The 21,553-nt window shown below is 44.7% G+C and overlaps 1 protein-coding gene across 16 annotated transcripts in view; it reads right to left on the reverse strand.

Annotated features, from left to right (window-relative positions):
* Nucleotides 1–21,553, reverse strand: part of HDAC4 (histone deacetylase 4) — a 291,798-nt gene that overhangs the window by 62,138 nt on the left and 208,107 nt on the right. For 13 of the 16 annotated variants that reach the window (XM_068408262.1, XM_068408263.1, XM_068408269.1 and 10 more), the window contains 4 exons: nucleotides 16,794–16,910; nucleotides 16,514–16,712; nucleotides 11,624–11,853; nucleotides 517–774 (listed from right to left, as the gene is read on the reverse strand). In XM_068408262.1, coding sequence (XP_068264363.1) covers nucleotides 517–774; nucleotides 11,624–11,853; nucleotides 16,514–16,712; nucleotides 16,794–16,910 — 804 coding nt within the window. The remainder of the gene's footprint in view (nucleotides 1–516; nucleotides 775–11,623; nucleotides 11,854–16,513; nucleotides 16,713–16,793; nucleotides 16,911–21,553) is intronic. The other 3 variants (XM_068408261.1, XM_068408260.1, XM_068408258.1) reach the window with 1 other exon arrangement.

A 21,553-nucleotide genomic window follows, 5' to 3' on the forward strand; every position in this document is an offset into this window, starting at 1 on the left:
GTGCGTTGTTATTGGATTTATCACTTGCAATCCACAAGTCTCTGGTGTTTACCCTCAAAAGTGAGCACAGCTGCAACCTCTGGGATCTCCAGTTCTGAATAAGGAACCCCCTCCAATGAATCTCATCCTTCAGTCCCTTATCCAGCCTGGATAAGGAGATAAGATAAGAAGTCCCTCTGGAGCAGTCAATTTTTTTTAAAACATAAAATCCTCTGCTGGTATTTAGTGCTCAAAAATGTGAAGACACACTTTGTCTTCCCAAAGAAACAAACAAAGTGGTTCAGTGGCTGCAAACACATTGACTGATTTTCATGCAGGTGATCCAGATGCTTCTCCCTGGGACTTCTGAGTTGACACAGTGACTCCAGGGAAGGATGGCACTGATTTTACGTAGCAAATCCTCAAGAGCTGGTTCCCCCCAGTTTCTCCCCCGTAGAGTAGTATAAGGTGACTACCAAGAACCAACCAATCTTCTCCAAAGAACTAAGTCCCAAACTTGGGATTTTGTGAGCTCACCTGACGGAAGAGCAGCTCCTGCTCAGCCTGCCTCTGCCCAGACTCCAGCTCCTGCTGTGGCTCTGCTTCCTCCTCATCACTCTCGATGGGTTCTTGCTTCACTTGCACCATGTTGGCCATCCCCGGGGCTTCCTTTTGGCTTGCGACTCTGTCACTGTATGGCTCCTCCAAAAGGGCTTGGTGTTCCCGTAACTCTTCTTCTGTCTCCTCAGGGTGGCTTTCATGCTGGCGAGCTGGTTCATTGGGTTTTGATATAATCTGAAACCAACCCAGGGTTAACCGATAAATAAAATGTAACTCATCACAGTAAAGTTCACTCTGCTCTCCCCAAAGAACCAGCTTCATGAAAAGAGCACTTGTGAATTACAGCTTTTATCTTATAAACTAGGTCCAAAACAACCACTCAAGGGAAAGGTCAGGTCAACCTTGGCATTAAGCACTATGAAATCCTGTGTCCCAAGTAATGACGGCCCCTTCACTTTGCACTTGATTTTCCCTCTGAAGAAATAAGAGCCTTTTGCGCCTGCACACCTACAGATGCTACTCCATTCACAAACCCACACAAGAGAAGCATAACAACCACCAATACATTTGGCAATTAAGTTCTGGAAAAAAGTAAGAGAGACACAAACCCTCTAAGAGGGTTGCTGCTACCTTGTTTGCCAGCTGCTTCTTAAATCACCCCCTGAATTTTATCTCTAACGTGAGAGGCCATCTTAGAAAAATTCCTCTGAAACTTGCACTCCTATGAAGTTAATTAGGAGGAAACTGAGGACACTCAACTTACAACATCTGTACAGAAGTAAACTGCAAGAAGAGCATCATTCAGGGCATGCATGTGGGTCAGGGCAATCCCAAGCACAAATATAGGCTGGGAAGAGAATGGATTGAGAGCAGCCCTGAGGAGAAGGACTTGAGGGTGATAATTGACGAGAAGCTCAACACGAGCCGGCAATGTGTGCTCTCAGCCCAGAAGGCCAACTGTATCCTGGAGTGCATCAAAAGCAGTGTGGCCAGCAGGTCGAGGGAGGGGATTCTGCCCCTCTACTCTGCTCTCGTGAGACCCCACCTGCAGTGCTGCATCCAGCTCTGGGGCCCTCAACATAAGAAGGACATGGAGCTGTTGGAGCGAGTCCAAAGGAAGCCACAAAGATGATCAGAGGGCTGGAGCACCTCTCCTATGGAGAGAGGCTGAGAGAGTTGGGGTTGTTCAACCTGGAGAAGAGAAGGCTCCGGGGAGACCTTCTAGCAGCCTTCCAGTACCTGAAGGGGCTACAGGAAAGCTGGAGAGGGACTTTTTGCAAGGGCATGGAGTGACAGGATGAGGAGGAATGGTTTTAAACTGAAAGAGGGTAGATTTAGATTAGATATTAGGAAGAAATTCTTTCCTTGTGAGGGTGGTAAGACCCTGGCACAGGTTTCCCAGAGAAGCTGTGGATGTCCCCTCCCTGGCAGTGTTCAAGGCCAGGCTGGATGGGGCTTTAAGCAACCTGGTCTAGTGGAAGGTGTCCCTGCCCATGGCAGGGGGGTTGGAACTAGATGATCTTTAAGGTGCCTTCCAACCCAAACCATTCTGTGATTCTAACCACACCTTCCTAACTAGAGGTACTGAACTTCTCTGAAAGCAGCTGCTAAAACAATAATTTTCACTATAATTCACACAGGCTCAGACTTTTTGAAAGGTCATTGGCAAGATAAAATTCACAGTTCTCCATCTCAGAGTGCTTATGATTTTTATTTGGAATAAAAAAAACCTGAACTGTGTTTAAATCCAGCATAGGTAAATAAATCCATTTCCTTTAAAAAAGCTCAGGCTGTCCTCATTTCACAGGCTTATAAACTGCTGAACTTTGAAAGTTGTCAGGGCAGAGCTTTAATAAGGATTAGGTCATTGGTATGAAAAGCAATATTGATTTTAAATCTAATAAAGCTAAATCAAAACACAGTTATTGAACACATGCGGAAGGAGTGACTACTTGTAAGTAACTTGCTCTTTGAAGAACAGTGGCTTAAACCTGAAACTAAGCCTTTTTCCCTAAATGTAGGAAGACAGGCTCTGCCATATAACTTAAGCAAACCTATACAAAGCAGATTTAGGCAGACAAAGGTAATATAAAGGATTAATTGCCTGCAAGTATCACAGCAAGGGCGGCAAGAAGTTGCTCATAGCTACAGCAGAGGATCTCAAATAACTTGGGCTCAAAGCTTCTCAAAATGGAGCGTTGCAAAGACCGGGATGCAGGGCCATGGCTTTCCAGCACTTGGTGGATTACTGCGTTTCGGCTGTCTCGACTCCTGAGAGGAACAGGACATGCAGAAGGGCATTATCTTGCGTAGAAGCTTAAGGCAAGACCCTCTGGGGTTCACGTGGCCCTCCAGTACAGATGGGGATGCAGCCCATCCCTCTTAGTGACAAGAGCTGATATTTTTGTACTGATCAACAACTGGCTGTTGGCAAGAGGGTTTTCGTTTCTACAACCATGGAACCATCTTCGAGAGTCACTAGTTTCTTGGAAGAGATGGGATCCACCTGACTAAACAGGGAAGAAGTACCTTGGCCAACAGGCTGGCCAAGCTGGTAGTCAGAGCTTTAAACTAGAAACAACAGGGGAGGAAGATGTTCCTCAAGAAGCAGCTAACGAAACTGGGGACAGGGTAGGCAGGCCAAGGGCCTGGGGTGGTGTGAGCAGAAAAGACATGACAATCAACAAAAAAGAGCTGAAGCGGCATCCCTTTGAGCGCAAGCATGCAAAGAAGGAGGTGCCTGCACAATAGCCTGATGGGAAAGGTCTCAAGCCTGTCCTGGGGAACCGGTACGCTTGAGTGCCTCTCTGAAATGCCTCTATACTAGAGCACGCAGCACGGAGACCAAACAGAAGGATTAAAAGTCTGTGTGCAGTTGCAGGGCTATGACCTCCCTGGGATCACGGAGACATGCTGGGATAGCTCATGACTGGAGTGCTGGGATGGAGGGATACAGGCTTTTTAGGAAGGACAGGCTGGGAAGGTGAGTAGGGGAAGTTGCCCTTTATGTGAGGGAGGAGCAGGAATGCATGGAGCTCTGTGCCTTGATATGTGTCTGGAGTCAGTCAAGAGCTTAATTGTCTACATAAGGGGACAGACCAAGATGAGCATTCTTGTAGTGGGTAGACTACTGTAGACATCTGATCAGGTAGAATTATATGAGGCCTTCCTCAAACACCCAGAAGCTGCCTCACTTTCACAGGTCCTCGTCTTCATGGGGGACTTTTAACCACCCTGCTATCTGCTGGAAGGACAAGACAGCAGAGCTTGAGCAATCTAGGAGGATCTGAGTGCATTGATGATGAATTCCTGACACAGGTGATCAAGATGCCAGCAAGGAAGGTGCTCTTCTGGACCTGACACTTACAAACTAGGAAGGACTATTCGGGGATAGTGGAAGTCACAGAGGCAGTACTGGCTGCAGTGACCATGAGATGGGAGCACTTAAAAAAACCTGGACATACATAAGTCCATGGGACCTGATGGGTTGCACTCACAGGTGACCAGACAAGAGGCAATGGGCACAAACTAACACACATTAAATTCCTTCTGAACACAAGAAAACATATTTTTTACTGTGAGGGCAGTCAAACACTTGAACAGGTTGCCCATAGAGGTTGTGGAGTCTCCATCCTTGGAGATATTCAAAACCCAAGTGCATAAGGTCTTGGGCAATCTGCTCCAGCTGACCCTGCCCGAGCAGGGACATTGGACTAAATGATCTCATGAGGTTCCTGCCAACCTAAAAGATTCAGTCACCAAAACTTCTCAAGGATTTTTGCGAGGTACCTTCCACACTGTGCACCCCCCCCCCCCCCCCAGTTTCATTACTTGTAATACACGTTGGATAACTAAAGAACATTAAGCTAAAGGTAGTTCTTCCACTAATTTTCTTTAAGCTCTCTTAGGCTTGATGAATAGAATCTTTTTTAAAGGTAATTAAATCATCATAAACCATCTTCTGCTGCTTTTTTTTCTGCCTGGATCGAAAGTCTCAAGCTGTGAACTTAATACCTTTCGAACTTATGAACTACGCAAGGTAATTGCTGGGAAAATAACTTACAATGTCATTGTCAAATCTCATGGAAATGCGAAGCAGTGTAATTCCCTAGAAGTTTTAAATTATTCCAACTCCACAAAAATGTAAGAATTAAATGAAAAACACAATGAAGGTTGAAAGAACAAGTAGTTGATGACAAGGACATTTCAAACATTCAGTTTGCCCTCCTAATACAAAGTGAATCTCTTGGTATGTCATTTGTTCTAGCTGCTGCAACCCTATTCTTCTTAAAGGACAATTTCACAAAGAAAACACTTTGTTATCAGCATATTCCATATAATACATGAGTGTGTGCATCCCAGGCCCACTAAAACTCCCTAAAAACTTCAATTTTTGCAATTTTATGAACACATGTTTGTGTAATTTAAGAAAATTTAAGGTAATAAAAGTGTAAGGGAATGAATATAAAGTTAAGATAGCATTGAAAATGCTTACAAATAAATCTGAAATAGTAAACAATTACACAATGCCCCATAAATAACTTCTCCTTCCCTTTATTAGCTCTCTAGCTTCCTTTGTAATGAGGTTACTCCTCTATTTTCAAACACTGTCTCCTCTGGCTATCACAACTGCCACCATAAAACACTGTTAAAGGCACTGCCTCTCTAGCCTCAGACAGCTAACTACTTCAGTACAAAAGAAACAATACATCTCTAGTCACAAGCATTTTTAAAAGACTCGATGCAGCTGGCGAGATTTCTTATCTAGGTCTTTCAAATACAAAGGAAAAAAATCATAGCAACGTCAGGTCACAATACAAGGAAAAACAAAGAATTCGTCATTTTTCTGTGGAAAATATGTTTTCTTGTGTTCATAAGGGAAAAAAAGCTGCATTTCTTTGCTAGTAAAATTTCAGGTTAGCTGGCCCCTGATTTGTCTACTAGATACGATATATCTACTTCTTCATGATACCTTCTCTGTAGCAGAAAGTTCTTAGGACACTGAAGGCTTTGAAGATGCTACTAAACAGGCTAGAAACATCTGTTTACTCATCACAGGCTAATGAAGAGTCCCCAACAGAAAAATAACTAATGCCCTTTTTTTTCTTCCCTGAAGTGATGAGAGAGCAGGACAAAAAGTAAAAAACTATCCGTCTGAGGCAGGCTACTTGCTATTAGGACCATGAGAGTGCTGGCCTCTGGGCCCAGATGAGGGAGAATGCCCCAACTGTAATGCACCAAAGACCAGGGACCACCTGGAGGGCAACAGGAGGGGGAGCGAGAAGAAAACACTTTGGTACCAGCAGAAGCTGTTTTCTTTCCCCCCTCTCCCAAGTAATTGGAGTTATGGGCTTGATTATATCAGGTACACATCTCCTCATCGCCAGACCTGCAGCAGCAGAACAACAGCTCTTGGCAAAACCACTTAAGAGCATTCATGCAGCAATAGGCATGACGATGCAAAGCACATGAATGCCAAGCGTCCCGCGTCCTGCCGAATGGCATTTCGTATTCAACCGACTTGAGACGCTTAGCAGAAACGCTGAAGATCTTTTCAATACTGGTTATATCCAAAGTTATGTCTGGGTGCTTCAAAACCAGGCTTCCCTTAAACTGTTCAAAGGGTAATAGCTCTATCCGAATGCTGTGCAATACAACCTAATACGCTCTATTTTTTTAATATTACAAATTAAACATGACATATGAAAAGCTACTCCAGGAGTCACTTGAGGCTAAACAGTTAACGCGTTCCAAAAGAGGAAAAAAAAAAAACAAACCAGGAAATAGCAAGGTTAAATTCTAGGTGTTAATAAAAATGTATCCACCCAATGCTGCTGCACCACAGACAAGTCGAGGCACTGTAATCTGGCATATATACGTTGCCTTATATATGCTACAGCAGGAGAAACACCTCACTTTCCAGGGTGTGCTAAAAATGGGGTTTACTCAGAAGAACCATAATTTGACCACAAAAACTCAGTGTTAATCTGCTTAGCAGTACAATTCAGGGCTTAAAAGAGAGATTATCTGTTCTAGAAAGGCTTCGTGAATTATACATCCAGGGGACTAAAGACAAAACACTCATCTTCACTACGGAAAGGTAAAAAGTTGAGTTATCTGGCATAGGATTTACAGAAATCTCACTGGCGTATTTCTCTTTAGAAACGGAATTACTGCTTGAAGACCTATCATGCTGAAAAATTAATACTTTTAACTCAAAATACCTGGAGTCTGCTCAGAGAACAGCGTCCTACTTTACCTGGTTCGCTCTTGTGACAAAAATACCCCCTCCCCCCAAATGCCAGCCTCCAAACACCACAGAGATCCACCAGCATATCACAGCTCCTCTCTCTCCTATAGAAAAAGACTAAAATTTGCATCTTAAAAAGAGACTGCAGAGAAATTGTAATTGCTGAAGATGAAATGACGCTGAGATCGCTGCATATATTTACCATATGGCAAAACAAGCCCTCTCGCCTAGCAAAGCTCCTCCGACTGTGGGGAAAAATAATTCCCAGGGTTTGAACGTTAAACATGCAGAAAGGTGGGAAACATGAGCACACGTTGCCTGTGTAATTTCAGGTCCGTGCTCCTGCGCATTAATGTATAGCTTTTATTTGCAGGACTGTTTCGTATTGACTCTTCTAAGGCACAGAGCTCAATTAACATGAAGTGATTCAGTATCTTCTCCAGAATCTTATTTAATGTCTCAAACCCTGGTTCTGAAGAAAGAGCTGTTGAATTTCTACATACGGTTTTATGGCGTGATCATCGCTAGAGCACACGAGTGCTCTCAAATATTAGTACATCTGCGTTCATGATGACTCGACGACAGGCAGGGAGCGGAGCTGCTCCATGCCCTCAAATGTGCAGCCGAGGCAGAGATTATGGTCAAACTATGCACCGGACAGGGGTTTCAATATGATACGGTTGATTTTAAAGATTACATGGTTTAGTTGTGCAAGGTAGCAGCTAGCAGCCCCGTTTCCCTGTCCTGCAAAAGGCATGGAGAAGAGGAGTGTGCTGCTGCAAGCTGCTGGCTGGATCGGCTGATCAGGCTCTGCGGCAGAGGAAGCCAATTCCCCGTGACAGCGTCAAGCTGCCTTAGCCCTAAGGCCCCTTCTTTCCCTCTTCCACTCCTTCTATGTCCTCCCATTTCTGCAACCAATGAGGCAGCACACCACTGGAGAGCAGCCTCGCTCTTACCCTTCTCCGTGCTAAGTTCAGAGTCTTGTGAAAGAGATACCACTTGATCATCACAAACTGTGTCAAAAAGATGCAAAAAAAGAAAAAGGGAGAGAAAGTTGCATGGGAAACTTAACTCCTCCCATGTCCTAGCTTGAGTGCTCAGCGTGGCAACTTCAATAATGCTTTTTTCATTCATGCATGTCTCTTTTGTCCCCATTTTGGGGGGAAGTTGCATGGGTTTTTCTGTGTGTGGGTTTTTCCCCTCCTTAAAGCAAATGAAGATGTCACCACCAGGTGACAAGAACACCACCATATGAGCAGGCTGGGATCCTCATTTTCCACACAGAGCCTTGCACTGAGCCAGGGAAGTCACCCTCAGCAAGCCAGCTCCCGAAGGGGATGAACCACGTGCTTCGCTCTGCTTAAGCGATCCCCAATTTGCTGCCAACAGTGGTAGCCCAGGGACTTCAGAGCCCACGCTGGAAGGGATTGCACCCCAGGGAGCACAGGTCCCCTCCAGTCACCCCAAGGAGCCCTGTCCCTCCTTTGGACCTGTCCCACCCAACCCATCCCTCTGCACTCTCCTTCCCTACCCAGCCACCTGCCCTGTTCTCGTTTCTCCAATCCCATGTTATTGCTGCAAAGCCTCGGGCACCACAGCTTCACAGCCGAATTCCCTAGATGATTATTCTGATTATTTTTAATAAGGAGCAAAACAATGTATTTTCCCTTAGCTGCCTCCTTGGAAACAGCAAGACTTGTTTTGGCTGCAATCTCCTCAAAAATTTCATCTGATGTAGACACCTAACAGGGCAAGTTTAAGGTCGAAATCTTAAAGTTTGGAAAATCACAAGGAATTGAAAACAGCCTCGTATTATTTACAGGGAATCCAACACAACCTTAACAGACAGTGCTGTCAGTTCTGCTAATAATTAAAAGGCAGCAATCTATTACATTATTTTTAGTTGTGCCCTTACTCTCCCTACACACTTGGGTCTTAAAATATCCGTGCGTCTGGGAAAAGTCTTTTTCCATGTCAGCACTTGGATGCTCTCCCACGGGAGAAATTTGCCACCCGCATACAACGCTAATACCAAAACCATTTTAACTCATGACTTCTATAAATCAAACCCAGGGAAATCGCCCCTGTGCAATCAGTTAAATTACGCTCCCCCCTCGCCTGCCTCTGCTCTGGACGCGACAGATCCCAGCTCTAACAAAGCTGAAATTCAGAGTGCCGCGGGAGGACTCGCTCGGCTCCGGTCGCACACGCTCTCCAGCTCCTGGGAGGTCCGAGTGAAAGTCTGAATGAGTTCAGCGGGTACGTCACGGCCAAGTCTTTGGACGCTTACAAGCATTGGCAACGGAAAAGCCTTAAAAACCTCAAACAAACAAACCACCGAGCTGACATTTCTTTCCCAACAAAGAAACCCTACCTAGCACCCCGCCAAGCGCATTTGGAGGGGGGTAAGGGGAAATTTCTATGGCAGCAGCAGCTCCCCACCACCCTGGTGTGCGGGGCTGAATGAGGTCCAGGGTTGGCACAAGCGGTGAGCGGTGGCAGCTCTCCAGAAGTACATGATTGACGTCAGTAACTTGTGTAATCATCCTGCCTCAGCTCGAGTCTATAAACAAAGTTATGAGGGGTTGTGTGGTGGGCTTTTTTTTTTTTTTAACCAGCTCTCGGTAGTTGTATTTTCTCATAGGACTGGAACAGTGGAAATATTTGGAGAAACCTATACCATAAATTAAACTGCAGCAATCTTGAAAGGTTCATCTGACCTCAAACTTGTCCTCCCAAGCCTGAAACTTACTACTCAATTTGCTTGTTTCTTAAAGAAAGCCACCCCTGGAACTCCCTGAGAAAAGTCTTTAGAAAGCCTCAAAACAGTACAAATCAGAGTCAGAAAAATATCACACTGATTATGATTGATTACCCCCTTCCTCGACAGCCTTTTTATATTGCAAGTCTAGCAACAGACTTGATATCCTGGGAGAAAACCTCAGCTGGGGTAAAACATTATAGCTCCATCCATACCACTTGTGATCAGCCCTCTTGCACTTCAAAGGTGCACTTACCTTGTCCTGGGCTGAAACACCAGGATAGGTTTTATCTTTTTTAATGCATACTCACGCAATCATCGCAAAGCAGCTTTGTTTCAGCCTCAGCTGTAATATGGGGGTGCCGAGACAGATGATTTTGGCTACACAGCAACTGCAAAATGTGTGCACTGATGAATGGTGCTCTGCAACGTTCAGTTGATGTTCTCCAAGTGATTTACAGAAAGCGAGATAATAAACATAGCGCTTGCTTTCTTCAAAGCAACTTTTGAATCACATCTAATTGATCTTCAAAACAACCTCTGAAGGATGCACAGCAATAATGTCCTTGTTTTCAGAAGAAGAAATGGGTAGGACACCGCAATGCTTTACACAGGGACATGGTTAAGACAATCTGGACTGGAGATGGGAACAGCTTTTCTCTTTCCAAAGGTAATTCTAGTGAAAAATGCTTCAGTAAATCTGAATATCTTCACTTGCAATTATTTTCTGGTGTTGTCATGTCTGAAGTCTCCCGCTTCTTATTTTTTTCTCAAATCCATATTACTGCTCCTTCTCCCTTTCAAACTGAATATATACACAGTAGGTATTTCCCCCATATTCCTTGAGAGCATTTTATGTTTTCTCCTACAAAACTGACAAAAGATCCTGATGTGGATGAACAGCAGCAATGACAACTTGAAAAAGTATTACTGGAAAGCCAGAAGTTTGAACTGAGCCTTTCCACTGCCTTGATCCTCACCTTGGTGATGGATGGCATAGCATCATAGAATGGTTTGGGTTGGAAGGGACCTTAGAGACCATCTAGTTCCAACTCCCCTGCCATGGGCAGGGACACCTTCCACTAGACCAGGTTGCTTAAAGCCCCATCCAGCCTGGCCTTGAACACTGCCAGGGAGGGGACATCCACAGCTTCTCTGGGAAACCTGTGCCAGGGTCTTACCACCCTCACAAGGAAAGAATTTCTTCCTAATGTCTAATCTAAATCTTCTCTCTTTCAGTTTAAAACCGTTCCCCCTCGTCCTATCACTCCATGCCCTTGTAAAAAGTCCCTCTCCAGCTTTCCTGTAGCTCCTTCAGGTTCTGGAAGGCTGCTAGAAGGTCTCCCCAGAGCCTTCTCTTCTCCAGGTTGAACAGCCCCAACTCTCTCAGCCTCTCTCCATAGGAGAGGTGCTCCAGCCCTCTCATCATCTTCGTGGCCCTCCTCCGGACTCACTCCAACAGCTCCGTGTCCTTCTTATGTTGAGGGCCCCAGAGCTGGATGCAGCACTGCAGGTGGGGTCTCACGAGAGCGGAGTAGAGGGGCAGAATCCCCTCCCTCAACCTGCTGGCCACGCTGCTTGTGATGCAGCCCAGGATACGGTTGGCCTTCTGGGCTGCAAGCGCACGTTGCCAGCTCATGTTGAGCTTCTCGTTAACCATCACCCCCATGTCCTTCTCCTCAGGGCTGCTCTCAATCCACTCTCCACCCAGCCTATATTTGTGCTTGGGATTGCCCTGACCCATGTGCAGGACCTTGCACTTGGCCTTGCTGAACTTTATGCAGTTTGCATGGGCCCACTCTCAAGCCTGTCAAGGTCCCTCTGGATGGCATCCCTTCCCTCCAGCGTGTCGACCACACCACACAGCTTGGTGTTGTCGGTAAACTTTCCTTACCCACATCCTTGTTGATGTATTTCTCAAAATCATGAGATAGAGGTTCAAGAATGAAAGCCAGTTGGTTATGGAGGTCAAGACCACATACATTACCACACAAGAAACTCTGAAAAAGTGTTGTGTACAGTTGGTATTGATGCTGTATGAGGAAGACTGACTTTAAAAGCGTCACACCTACCTTGTTGATGTGCAGTTGCTGTTGCTGGAATTGCTGTTTGTGTTTCTCCAAGAACTGCTGGTGCTGCTGCTGGATCACTAACTGCTGGAGGGCCTGGGCGTTCTGGGGAAGGGGAGCAGACTGCGTGCGCCCCAGCGGGCGATGCTGCCGGAGTTTGTGTATTGAAGGGGAGACCCGTTCTCCACCAACCAGAGACTGTGCATGGAGGGGCAGTCCTGAAAGATACCAGTCTGAAGATAATATGGAGGAAAAAACAGCAGAGAAGAAAAAAAAGAAAGAAGAAAGGAAGGGAGAAAATGGCTGTTGAGTAACGCTGATGGTGACAATGATATATAAGGATAAAACCAGCCATCTCACCATTTACAGATGAAGCATCCTTAAAAGAGAACAGATCACAATTAATTACCAATGGATGGAGTAATACTTTGCTTTCTTTTGAATTCTTTGTTTGCTTGTTTGCTCAGAGACCCTAGGGAAATGTTTCATTTCTTAAAATCAGTGATACCTTATGGACCCTTCCATCACTCAGTGGGTGACATGAATTAAGATCACAGTGGTAGTTTGGAGAAGTTAAAGTCCTACAGCTTGCCTTGGCCTAGAGAGGTAATCTCAGGTCCATTTCTAGGAAAGCACCAACCAAAGCTGCCACCCTGCAGCATCCAGCAATTATACCTTAAAGGGGGCTCACAGGATGTCCTGAAGGATGATGGAAGCTGATGAAGCCGCTTCCCACTCTAGACCACATAGGGAAGCACGTCTGCCCTTGGCTGTGCTATACCCCACCCCATAAAAATGACTAGGGATGAAAACTCCCAAGCGATAAACCCCTGAGCAGGTTTGCGTTGGAAAAAGACACTCCCTTGAAGCACTTCGGGAATATGGGAGCCATCAGGCTTCATTATTTCTGTAGAAAGAAGGTAAGTTAGAGGCCAAAATGACAAATAGCTAGAATTGTTTCCATCACTGTCCCGTGTATACATGCTAGTAACTTAATGAAACCATAAGGTTATTTCGGGATAACTTGCGTTACTCACATGCCCTTGGCAATTTGTGTGTCTCTGATGACTACCATGTGAAATACCTATCTGAGCTCCAGTAAGGGCACGTCACTAGGAAGTGTCTTGTCTTTTTAGCTGTTCTTGCTCTGCTCTCCAAAAATATACCTTGACGTACTTCTTAGAAAGCTGGGACATGAAGACACGCCAACACAAAGCCCAACCCAAGGGTGGAGGAGCTGAGGGTAAGCCTTTACTTTTGCTTGTTACACCTTGGGATAGAAAGGCATCACTGGTGTGAGGTGCTGTCTCCCTAACATGGACAAGGCTGCTCACACTTTTAGGAAAGAAGTACTCTTTTGCTTCACCTCATTGTATAAAACAGACTAAAGACTGCACCAGTGGTCAGTAACATTCAGAAATGCTGCCCAGTTCACAGAATCACAGAATCAACCAGGTTGGAAGAGACCTCTGGGATCATCGAGTCCAACCATTGCCCTGACACCACCACGTCAACTAGACCATGGCACTAAGTGCCATGTCCAGTCTTTTCTTAAACACATCCAGAGATGGTGACTCCACCACCTCCCTGGGCAGCCCATTCCAAAGTCTAACAACCCTTTCTGTAAAGAAATTCTTTCTAATGTCCAACCTGAACCTCCCCTGGCGAAGCTTGAGGCTGTGCCCTCTTGTCCTATCGCTAGTTGCCCGGGAGAAGAGGCCAACTCCCACTTCACTACAGCCTCCCTTCAGGTAGTTGTAGACTGCAATAAGGTCACCTTTGAGCCTCCTCTTCTCCAGGCTAAACAACCCCAGCTCCCTCAGCCATTCCTCGTAGGTCAGACCCTCCAGACCCTTCACCAGCTTGGTCGCCCTCCTCTGGACTCGCCCCAACACCTCAACATCTTTCTTGAAGTGCGGGGCCCAGAACTGGACACAGTACTCAAGATGCGGCCTCACCAGCGCTGAGTACAGAGGGACGATCACTCCCCTAGACCGGATGGCTACACTATTCCTAATAGAGGCCAGGATGCCATTGGCCTTCTTGGCCACCTGGGCACACTGCTGGCTCATGTTTAGCCGGCTGTCGATCAGCACCCCTAGGTCTCTTTCCACCGGGCCGCTTTCTAACCACTCTTCCCCCAGCCTGTAGAGCTGCATGGGGTTGTTGTGGCCGAAGCGTAAGACCCGGCACTTATTCTTGTTGAACCTCATGCCGTTGGTCTCGGCCCATCTATCTAACCTGTCCAGATCCCTCTGTAGGGCCTTCCTACCCTCCAGCAGATCGACACTCCCATGCAGCTTGGTGTCATCTGCAAATTTACTGAGGGTGCACTCAATCCCTACATCTAGATCATCTATAAAGATATTGAACAGCACCGGCCCCAGAACTGAGCCCTGGGGAACACCGCTAGTGACCGGCCACCAGTTATTCACCACCACTCTCTGGGCTCGGCCATCCAGCCAGTTTTTAACCCATTGAAGAGTCCATCCATCCAAGCCCCGGGCAGCCAGTTTGTCTAGGAGGATGCTGTGGGAGACAGTGTTGAATGCCTTACTGAAGTCTAGGTAGACTACATCCACAGCCCTGCCCTCATCTACTAAGCGGGTCACTTTGTCATAGAAGGAGACCAGGTTGGTCAAGCAGGACCTGCCTTTCATGAATCCATGTTGGCTGGCCCTGATGCCAGAGAAGCAATTCACGGGTCAGAGAAGTTGTGTCTCCTCTTTCTTCAGTTGAGAAGAAAGAGAAGCTGCCCAGAAGACTGCAGCCAGTTGAATACAGTGTGTAAGAAACACCTTCACGTTTCTGTCGCAGGACATTACCTTCTTTTCTCACTGATTCATGGAACTGCCCTACGTGGAAGAAATGGACTCATTTAAAAGCCTCTCTTCTTGGGGAAAGATTTACCAAGTTTCTCCCACCCTTCGCTTTTCTGAAAAGAACCATGTAAAAGGGTATCTTATTTTATAAATGAGTGTCTATAAATGTTGTGTATATACACACGCATACGTCTGTGTGTGTATGAATATATGAATAATTTGGAAAGATGTGGTCCATTTCTCTTATAGCACAGTTCCTCTTAACAAAAGTTCAAATTAGACAGCAGAGGAAGGGATCCTATACAGTTTGCGTAGGACACCTTGGAAGACTACCTTCCTCCAAGTGAATAACTAAGGTCCCATTGTAAAAGCTTTCTAGGGAGACGCCTTGTTCCTACCCCAAACATGCCATGTCAACATGAAGGATATTATCCAGAGTGACGTGTCACAAGAGGAATAGCAGACCTAAGGAATTCTGCTCTTGTTTCCCAAAACCCCCATGTCTACCTTCCAGCACAGGAGCATGCCATCATGCTGGATCATTTTGCAGTCATCAGGAGACTATCTCCAGAGCTGAAGGCTATCAGCAAAATACTAATAAACTCCATTTTGCTTCCAAGGAACTTCGAAGTACTAACTGTAGTTTGGCAGCCAGTCCACTTAGGGCTTTTGAGACCATGCGTTAGCTCGCCCTCCTTCAGTTACTGCATCTGGAACGTGTGTTTCTTCTTGTTGCTCTGTTGTATAGTGAATATTTCTCCTCAGTGTTGGTTTATGACATGTTGTACTCACTCTGAAAACACCTCACGTAGCAGTTGAACTAGAAGGAATACACTTGGAAACAAACACAGTAAACTGTAAACTGAGGGAAGCTGTGAGAGAGGTCAAATAGGAAACAGAACAGCACTTCTTCCTATGTGTGCTTTAAAGCAAATGCCAGCATGAACAGAAAAGAAAGTTTTGCTGATAGGATAAGAGAGGAAATCTTCCCCAACGGCTCTTCATCAACAGACTTTGGGCAAAGGGCAACTGGTGAAGAGCCATGTCATGACTCTGGGTAATCTCATCATGCCACAGCAACCACGGCAGAAGGAGGCAAGAGAAAATTACGTAAAGGTTCAAGGAATCTGCACACACCGCTCTCACGGCTCTGAAAGTGCTGGCTAAATACCCCACTTCAGTGCTTTAGCCTCCCCATACATACATGCTTATCACAACCCCATGTATATTCCTGAAACGTGAATGTAAAACCAGACACAAGCCAAACCCGAGCCGTGCTGTAATGCTTCAGTGATCGACGTCTCTCAAGAGTTTCCATTAGAAATGGAATGAAAGAAATAAAAATCATCACGTCTCTAACTTACGCAGAACATCCTTTGTCCCGACATTACACGCTGTAAAAGAGAAATGCATCCTACTGGGGATTATTGCTTTGAGTCAACCCTATTTATAGAAATACGCCTTCCCACAGGTACTTAATTCTGAAAATATGACACAGGGAGTGATTCAAAGCAATTAGCATACTGAAAATATAACATATACAAACAAATACAATCTGTTTGAATGCAGTTGATTTTGCCATGTTTTTGCTGTTTATAATAATGATGAAAAGCAAGTATTTTAATCTGAGACTTTGTAAATGCGTGCCTTTCATATACAGAATAGAAACCATCCATGATAAACAGGAAGGGTAATCATACGACATAACGTTTTTTGTCTCCACTTTAATCTAAAGTGGTTAAAACTCTAACTACATAGTTTTAAATTGTGACCTACAAACTTATGCTTTACTTACGGAAGTAAATACTATTTATTTGCATTTTGCAAGAACAACAATGCAGCTTCCCCCTCCCTCTGGATGAGGCGGGCAACCTCTGATTTTGCAAATGCCACCACTATCTAACGTATCAACAAACACGTGCTGAAGGTTATGTTACACCTACAGAACGTACAGATGATGTGGTATCTCTTCTGTACAAGAGAACAGACTTTACGATAAACCAAGAGACGTCACTTGCTTCTCTTTCCCCAGCTGGGACTGAATTTTGCACATTATCTACGGAGCGCTCACCTGTGACTAAGGGAGTTTGTGCAGCTGGTTGTTCCAGTAAGACCATGTGTTGCAGAAGAGGGTTATGTGCAGTTCCCCCGTCTCTTTCCAATGTTGTAGTGCTCAAGTAAGGAGTGAGGTGGGTGCCAGGGAATAAAGAGATCCGCTGCTGTAAGGTTGGGATAGTAAGTCTCTCCGCGTCCTGCTGTGCCGATGCTCCCTGCAAAATTGATGGCACAGCACGTTACGGGATAAATCGGTGCAGGCAACATTTCGAAGGCTGCATCTCCCCACCACTTACGCTGGAAGGGCCAGTTGCAGGCAGTCCTAGCGTGATGTTGGGCAAAGAAGGAGATGTGTAGAGTGGAAGCTGTGTTACGGAGCCTTCACGATTCACAAGTCTGTGAGCCAGGCTGGTCTGGAAACAAAACGGAGAACATTGTCCTGGTGAGAGAGCATCCACAGACGGGATCAAGGACACAGTACACCTGCTGTGAGGGCACATCAGAAACCTACAGAGCTGACACTGGAAACACTGAACAGGGGAGCTAAGCTGTGCTTTAGATCCAGCCTAAATAGGCACAGGCTAGGTGTGTGCCCTGAATGCTGCTGCCATGGCCATGGGGGGCTGACAAGACCAGGATAACCAACACAGGGATGATCTCGCCCTGCAACTGCCACCAACATTGTGGCCCTACAGAGAGACCTTGTACAGTTTATTTCGTCTTTCTTGGAGACTAAAGATCACCCCTGCATCCTCACCAGTACTCTGCTTCTGCTCACTCTTCACGCAGTGCCACGGCAAAAAGCTTTTGCAAAGAAGGTTTAACAGCTTACTTGTCCTTCTCAAGTATTTGCCCTTTTAAAGCTAAAACAGATTACCTTAAAAAAAATGGCATTACAATGGGTGTTGTTCTCTTTAGCAAATCACAGTCAATTTCTGCTATTTACAAGTGTGCTTTAGCTTAAATCAGACTTCAAAATTTCATCAAAAAGCCTTAAGGTTGCATTTATGTAGCTATTTCCTGATTTTCAGGGTGAAATGCGAGATTTACTGAATTATCTTATGGCCATTTAAAGCAGGAACACTTAAGCAAAAATACCTTTAATTTCAAAAGAAGATTGATTTGAAATAGGTGCTACAAAACCCATTACAAAAATTACATTATTTTAAACTGCCTGATTTTCCTGTTAGGAAACAAGTGTTCTCATCACCCTGATTTCTCTGCAGGTGATTTTCCAACTCAAATAAAATAGTTTAGATTTCAAAAAGACTTTCTATAGAATTTCTACTGTTTAACTCATGTGCTATTGTGAAAAAAGGTATTATGATTAGCTTAATGTTATACTATGGAAAAATCTATATCAATGTAAGAGAGATCTGAAGAATGGCTTTATACATTTTAGACCTAAATTCATAGTCCTGTAAGCCAATGACACTTTGCAGGTTATTTCCTTGGTTGCAGGGCTGGGACAGCTCCGGATAATAAAAAACCCCAGTTTTCTCCCTCAAAAACTCTAAAGTGAAACTTAAATAAACCCCTGCAGCAACCTATTAGGGGGGAAAAAAAAAAGCACCTAAGAACTAATACTGAAACCCAAACATTTTCTATAAAACAATCTTCAAAAGCAATCCTTCCTCCTTGATTAATCAAAACTTAACGGGACCAGCTGACAGCTTGGACAGGACACCCCCCATCTCTGCACCCGAGGTTGATGCTGCCCGTGCAAGAAGGACAGGAGAAGCAAAGCCTTCCCACGACCGTGTTTGTCACCATTATCAGACGCTGGGCTGCCTTTTCAAATGGATTCTTCGAAGGCTCTGCAGAGGGATCTGGACAGCTGGATCGATGGGCCTAGGCCAACTGTAGGAGGTTCAACAAGGCTCAGGGTTGGTCCTGCACTTGGGGCACAACAACCCCATCCACCACTACAGGCTTGGGGAAGGGTGGCTTGAAAAGTGATTGTTGGAAAAGGACCTGGGGGTGTTGGTCGATGGCCAGCTGAATATGAGTCAGCAGTGTGCCCAGGTGGCCAAGAAGGCCACCAGCATCCTGGCTTGTATCAGCAATAGTGTGGCCAGCAGGACTAGGGCAGGGATCGTCCCCCTGTACTCAGCACTGGTGAGGTCGCACCTCAAATCCTGTGTTCAGTTTTGGGCCCCTCACTACAAGAAAGACGTTGAGGTGCTGGATAGAGTCCAGAGAAGGGCAATGAAGATGGTGAAGGGTCTGGAGCACAAGTCTAATGAGGAGCGGCTGAGGGAACTGGGGTTGTTTAGTCTGGAGAAAAGGAGGCTGAGGGGAGACCTTATCACTGTCTACAAGTACCTGAAAGGAGGTTGTAGCGAGGTGGGGGTCAGTCTCTTCTCCCAGGTAACAAGTGACAGGACAAGAGGAAACAGCCTCAAGTTGTGTCAGGGAAGGTTTACTTTGGATATCAGGAAAAATTTCTTCACCAAAAGGGTTGTCAAGCATTGGAATGGTCTGCCCAGGGAAGTGGTGGAGTCACCATCCCTGGAGGAATTTAAAAGATGAGTAGATGCAGTGCTTAGAGACATGGTTTAGTGTGGACTTGGTAGTGCTGGGTTAATGGTTGGACTTGATGATCTTAAAGGTCCTTTCCAATCAAAACGATTATGTGATTCTGTGTGCCACTAACTTGCCAGTCATTCTCCCAGAGTCCAACTCGTCTAAATCCCTGACATTCAGCAAAGGCACATACTTTTCAGATGACCTTGTGCAAAATTTCATCTGCAAAGTGAATTTTTTCTTATTTCCTTTTGTCTTCTTGTGCTTTCCTTAATGCCATTCAAGCTTATTGAAAATATGTTACAGATCAGTTCTCCCATAGAAAGAGAAAATCTGTTTTTAAGATCTCAGTTCACAATTTGCGGCCCTGACAGAGGAAATTTGCAGGAAGTATTTTGCTGTTGAGCGGTACCTGGGAAGGGCATGTGATTGTACGTACCCACACACTACTTCTTCCAAGTAGTTTTGAGTACTACTGGCAATTTTGCTTTACTTTAAAATTACATAATGTGAGCATGCCACTTTGAGAATAAGATAGTTATTGTCAGCAGAGTAATGCAATATTTTACTGGTATCATAAACGAAACAAAACGACATCCATTTTCTCTTTGAACAATCAATACTCTGTAGTTGTGCCTCAAACTATCTCCTGGGGATTTGTTTTAAAAACAGTGAAGAGAAAAACCGCAGCAGCTTGATGCTATCAGCATATGATATTTAGCAGCATTATCATCACTTTAAATATACAGATTCCCATCTACGGGTTGTACGCAAACATGTTTTGGATTGCACACAAGAGAACAATTTCAGCATCTACAATTTTCGTCTGTAGTCAAGTACTTTTTATAGTCTTGTATCAACTGTGATGGCAATGAATATCATGTACCTTTCAGAGCTGGAAAAACCTTCAGATTTAAAAACAGTATTTAAAAATAGATATTGTCTATTTTAAAAGGAGGCAGAGCTGTAGTCTTTCCACACTGATGGCAAGCATTGAAACTTAAATAATGAACTCAGACACCATCTTCCAACATATCTGAAATGGTTCAAGAGGTGACCTAGCAAACTAAGAAGCAGAGACATAGTTTTCCTTTAAAATAAAACATGAAGGTTAAGTGTGAAATGCTTAAAGTTGGCAACATTTTTTTTTCAGAAACATTTAAATATTTCTAAATATTTAAAAGTGGGAACATGAGATAGCCTGGTCAACTAGTATTAAAGAAATCTCCAGCACTTGGGCTACCAGGTAATACTACTTCTATTGAAGAAGATGACGTTAAAGAAACCAAAACCCTACCTTGCCTATTTTTTTTAATCCCAAATGAACCTACAAAGGCAAATGGATCAGCTCGTATCACGCAACACGAAATGCCGGAACAAAGTGCAGAGTTATTTTTCCCCCAAAACAAACGCAAAGGACTAGGACATTTCACTAAGCCATTCAGGTACGCCTGTAACGCTGGGAGGAGAACAGTTTGTGCAACAGGTTATCGATGTTCTGTTTGCCATCACACAGTGATTTATGTTTCATTCTGTTCGGTGATGGCAGCGATCCAATATCCTTAACACAGTCCTGGGCAGTTTTAAAATTGAAAGTGCACAATCATTTGTATGTTACATTTTTCCTATTTTCCAAAAATTATAAAAAGGTGTAAAAAAGCTCTAGACATTGTTTTCAGGGAAATGAAAATGAGATTTTCTTCCTCCTTTTCGCATAGGTTGTTTGGAGATGGTGCATCGAATGTGGCTCTTGTTAAAATTCTAGATGAACACGCTTCTTTCCTCGCATGTAGCAGCATCATGGTGAATTACCCACTGTGGTACGGTTGCAAAAGAGGCAATGACAAGTCCCAGGGAAAAGCTTTGGCAGTACAAGGATTTTTTTTTTTTTTTTCCCAAATCGTCTGCGCCACTCATGCCTCAGCCTAACTTACAAAATTGCTGCATTACAAGCAGTCGATGAAAAGAGTTATTCTTACAGTCTGTGTCCATTTTATTAGGTATTGGTGGTCTAGTCACAGATAATTAGCTCAAAATTATTTACTTGAAAAATAAAATGTTTAAGGAGAATACTACAGCTTCACATTCACCTGCATGAGCTAACACTGACTTGCGGGAAGCTGCCTGCTCTGTTTATATCACAAGAAATTCTTGAATCCTCTAGTTTTTCCACCAGCAGTACTTGGGGATTTGCAGTTTGCTAAGTATAGACAAGATTGACAGCTCCTGGATCAGCAAAACCCGTAACTAAGCGCTACTCTTCCCGGGGCTAACACAAACGTACCTAAGATGCGCCTGCAGCTCAGCCGGTCTTCAGTTCTGCAAACCCGATAAATAACCCTATAGGTAAGATACTTTTCCCTAGGTCTGCTCCAAACTACCACAGCGTGCGTCTCAGAAGTCCCGTCTCGTTAGAGCAGCTTCAGCGGCCAGCGTCAAGGGAAGACTCCACCTTACAACATCTTAACCTTGACAATAATTGTCTAAATCTTGTTAAGATCTAGAGTAGACTGGAGTGGATGTAGATGTG

Source organism: Nyctibius grandis, chromosome 9 (assembly GCF_013368605.1).
Source record: "Nyctibius grandis isolate bNycGra1 chromosome 9, bNycGra1.pri, whole genome shotgun sequence".
NCBI lineage: Eukaryota > Metazoa > Chordata > Aves > Nyctibiiformes > Nyctibiidae > Nyctibius > Nyctibius grandis.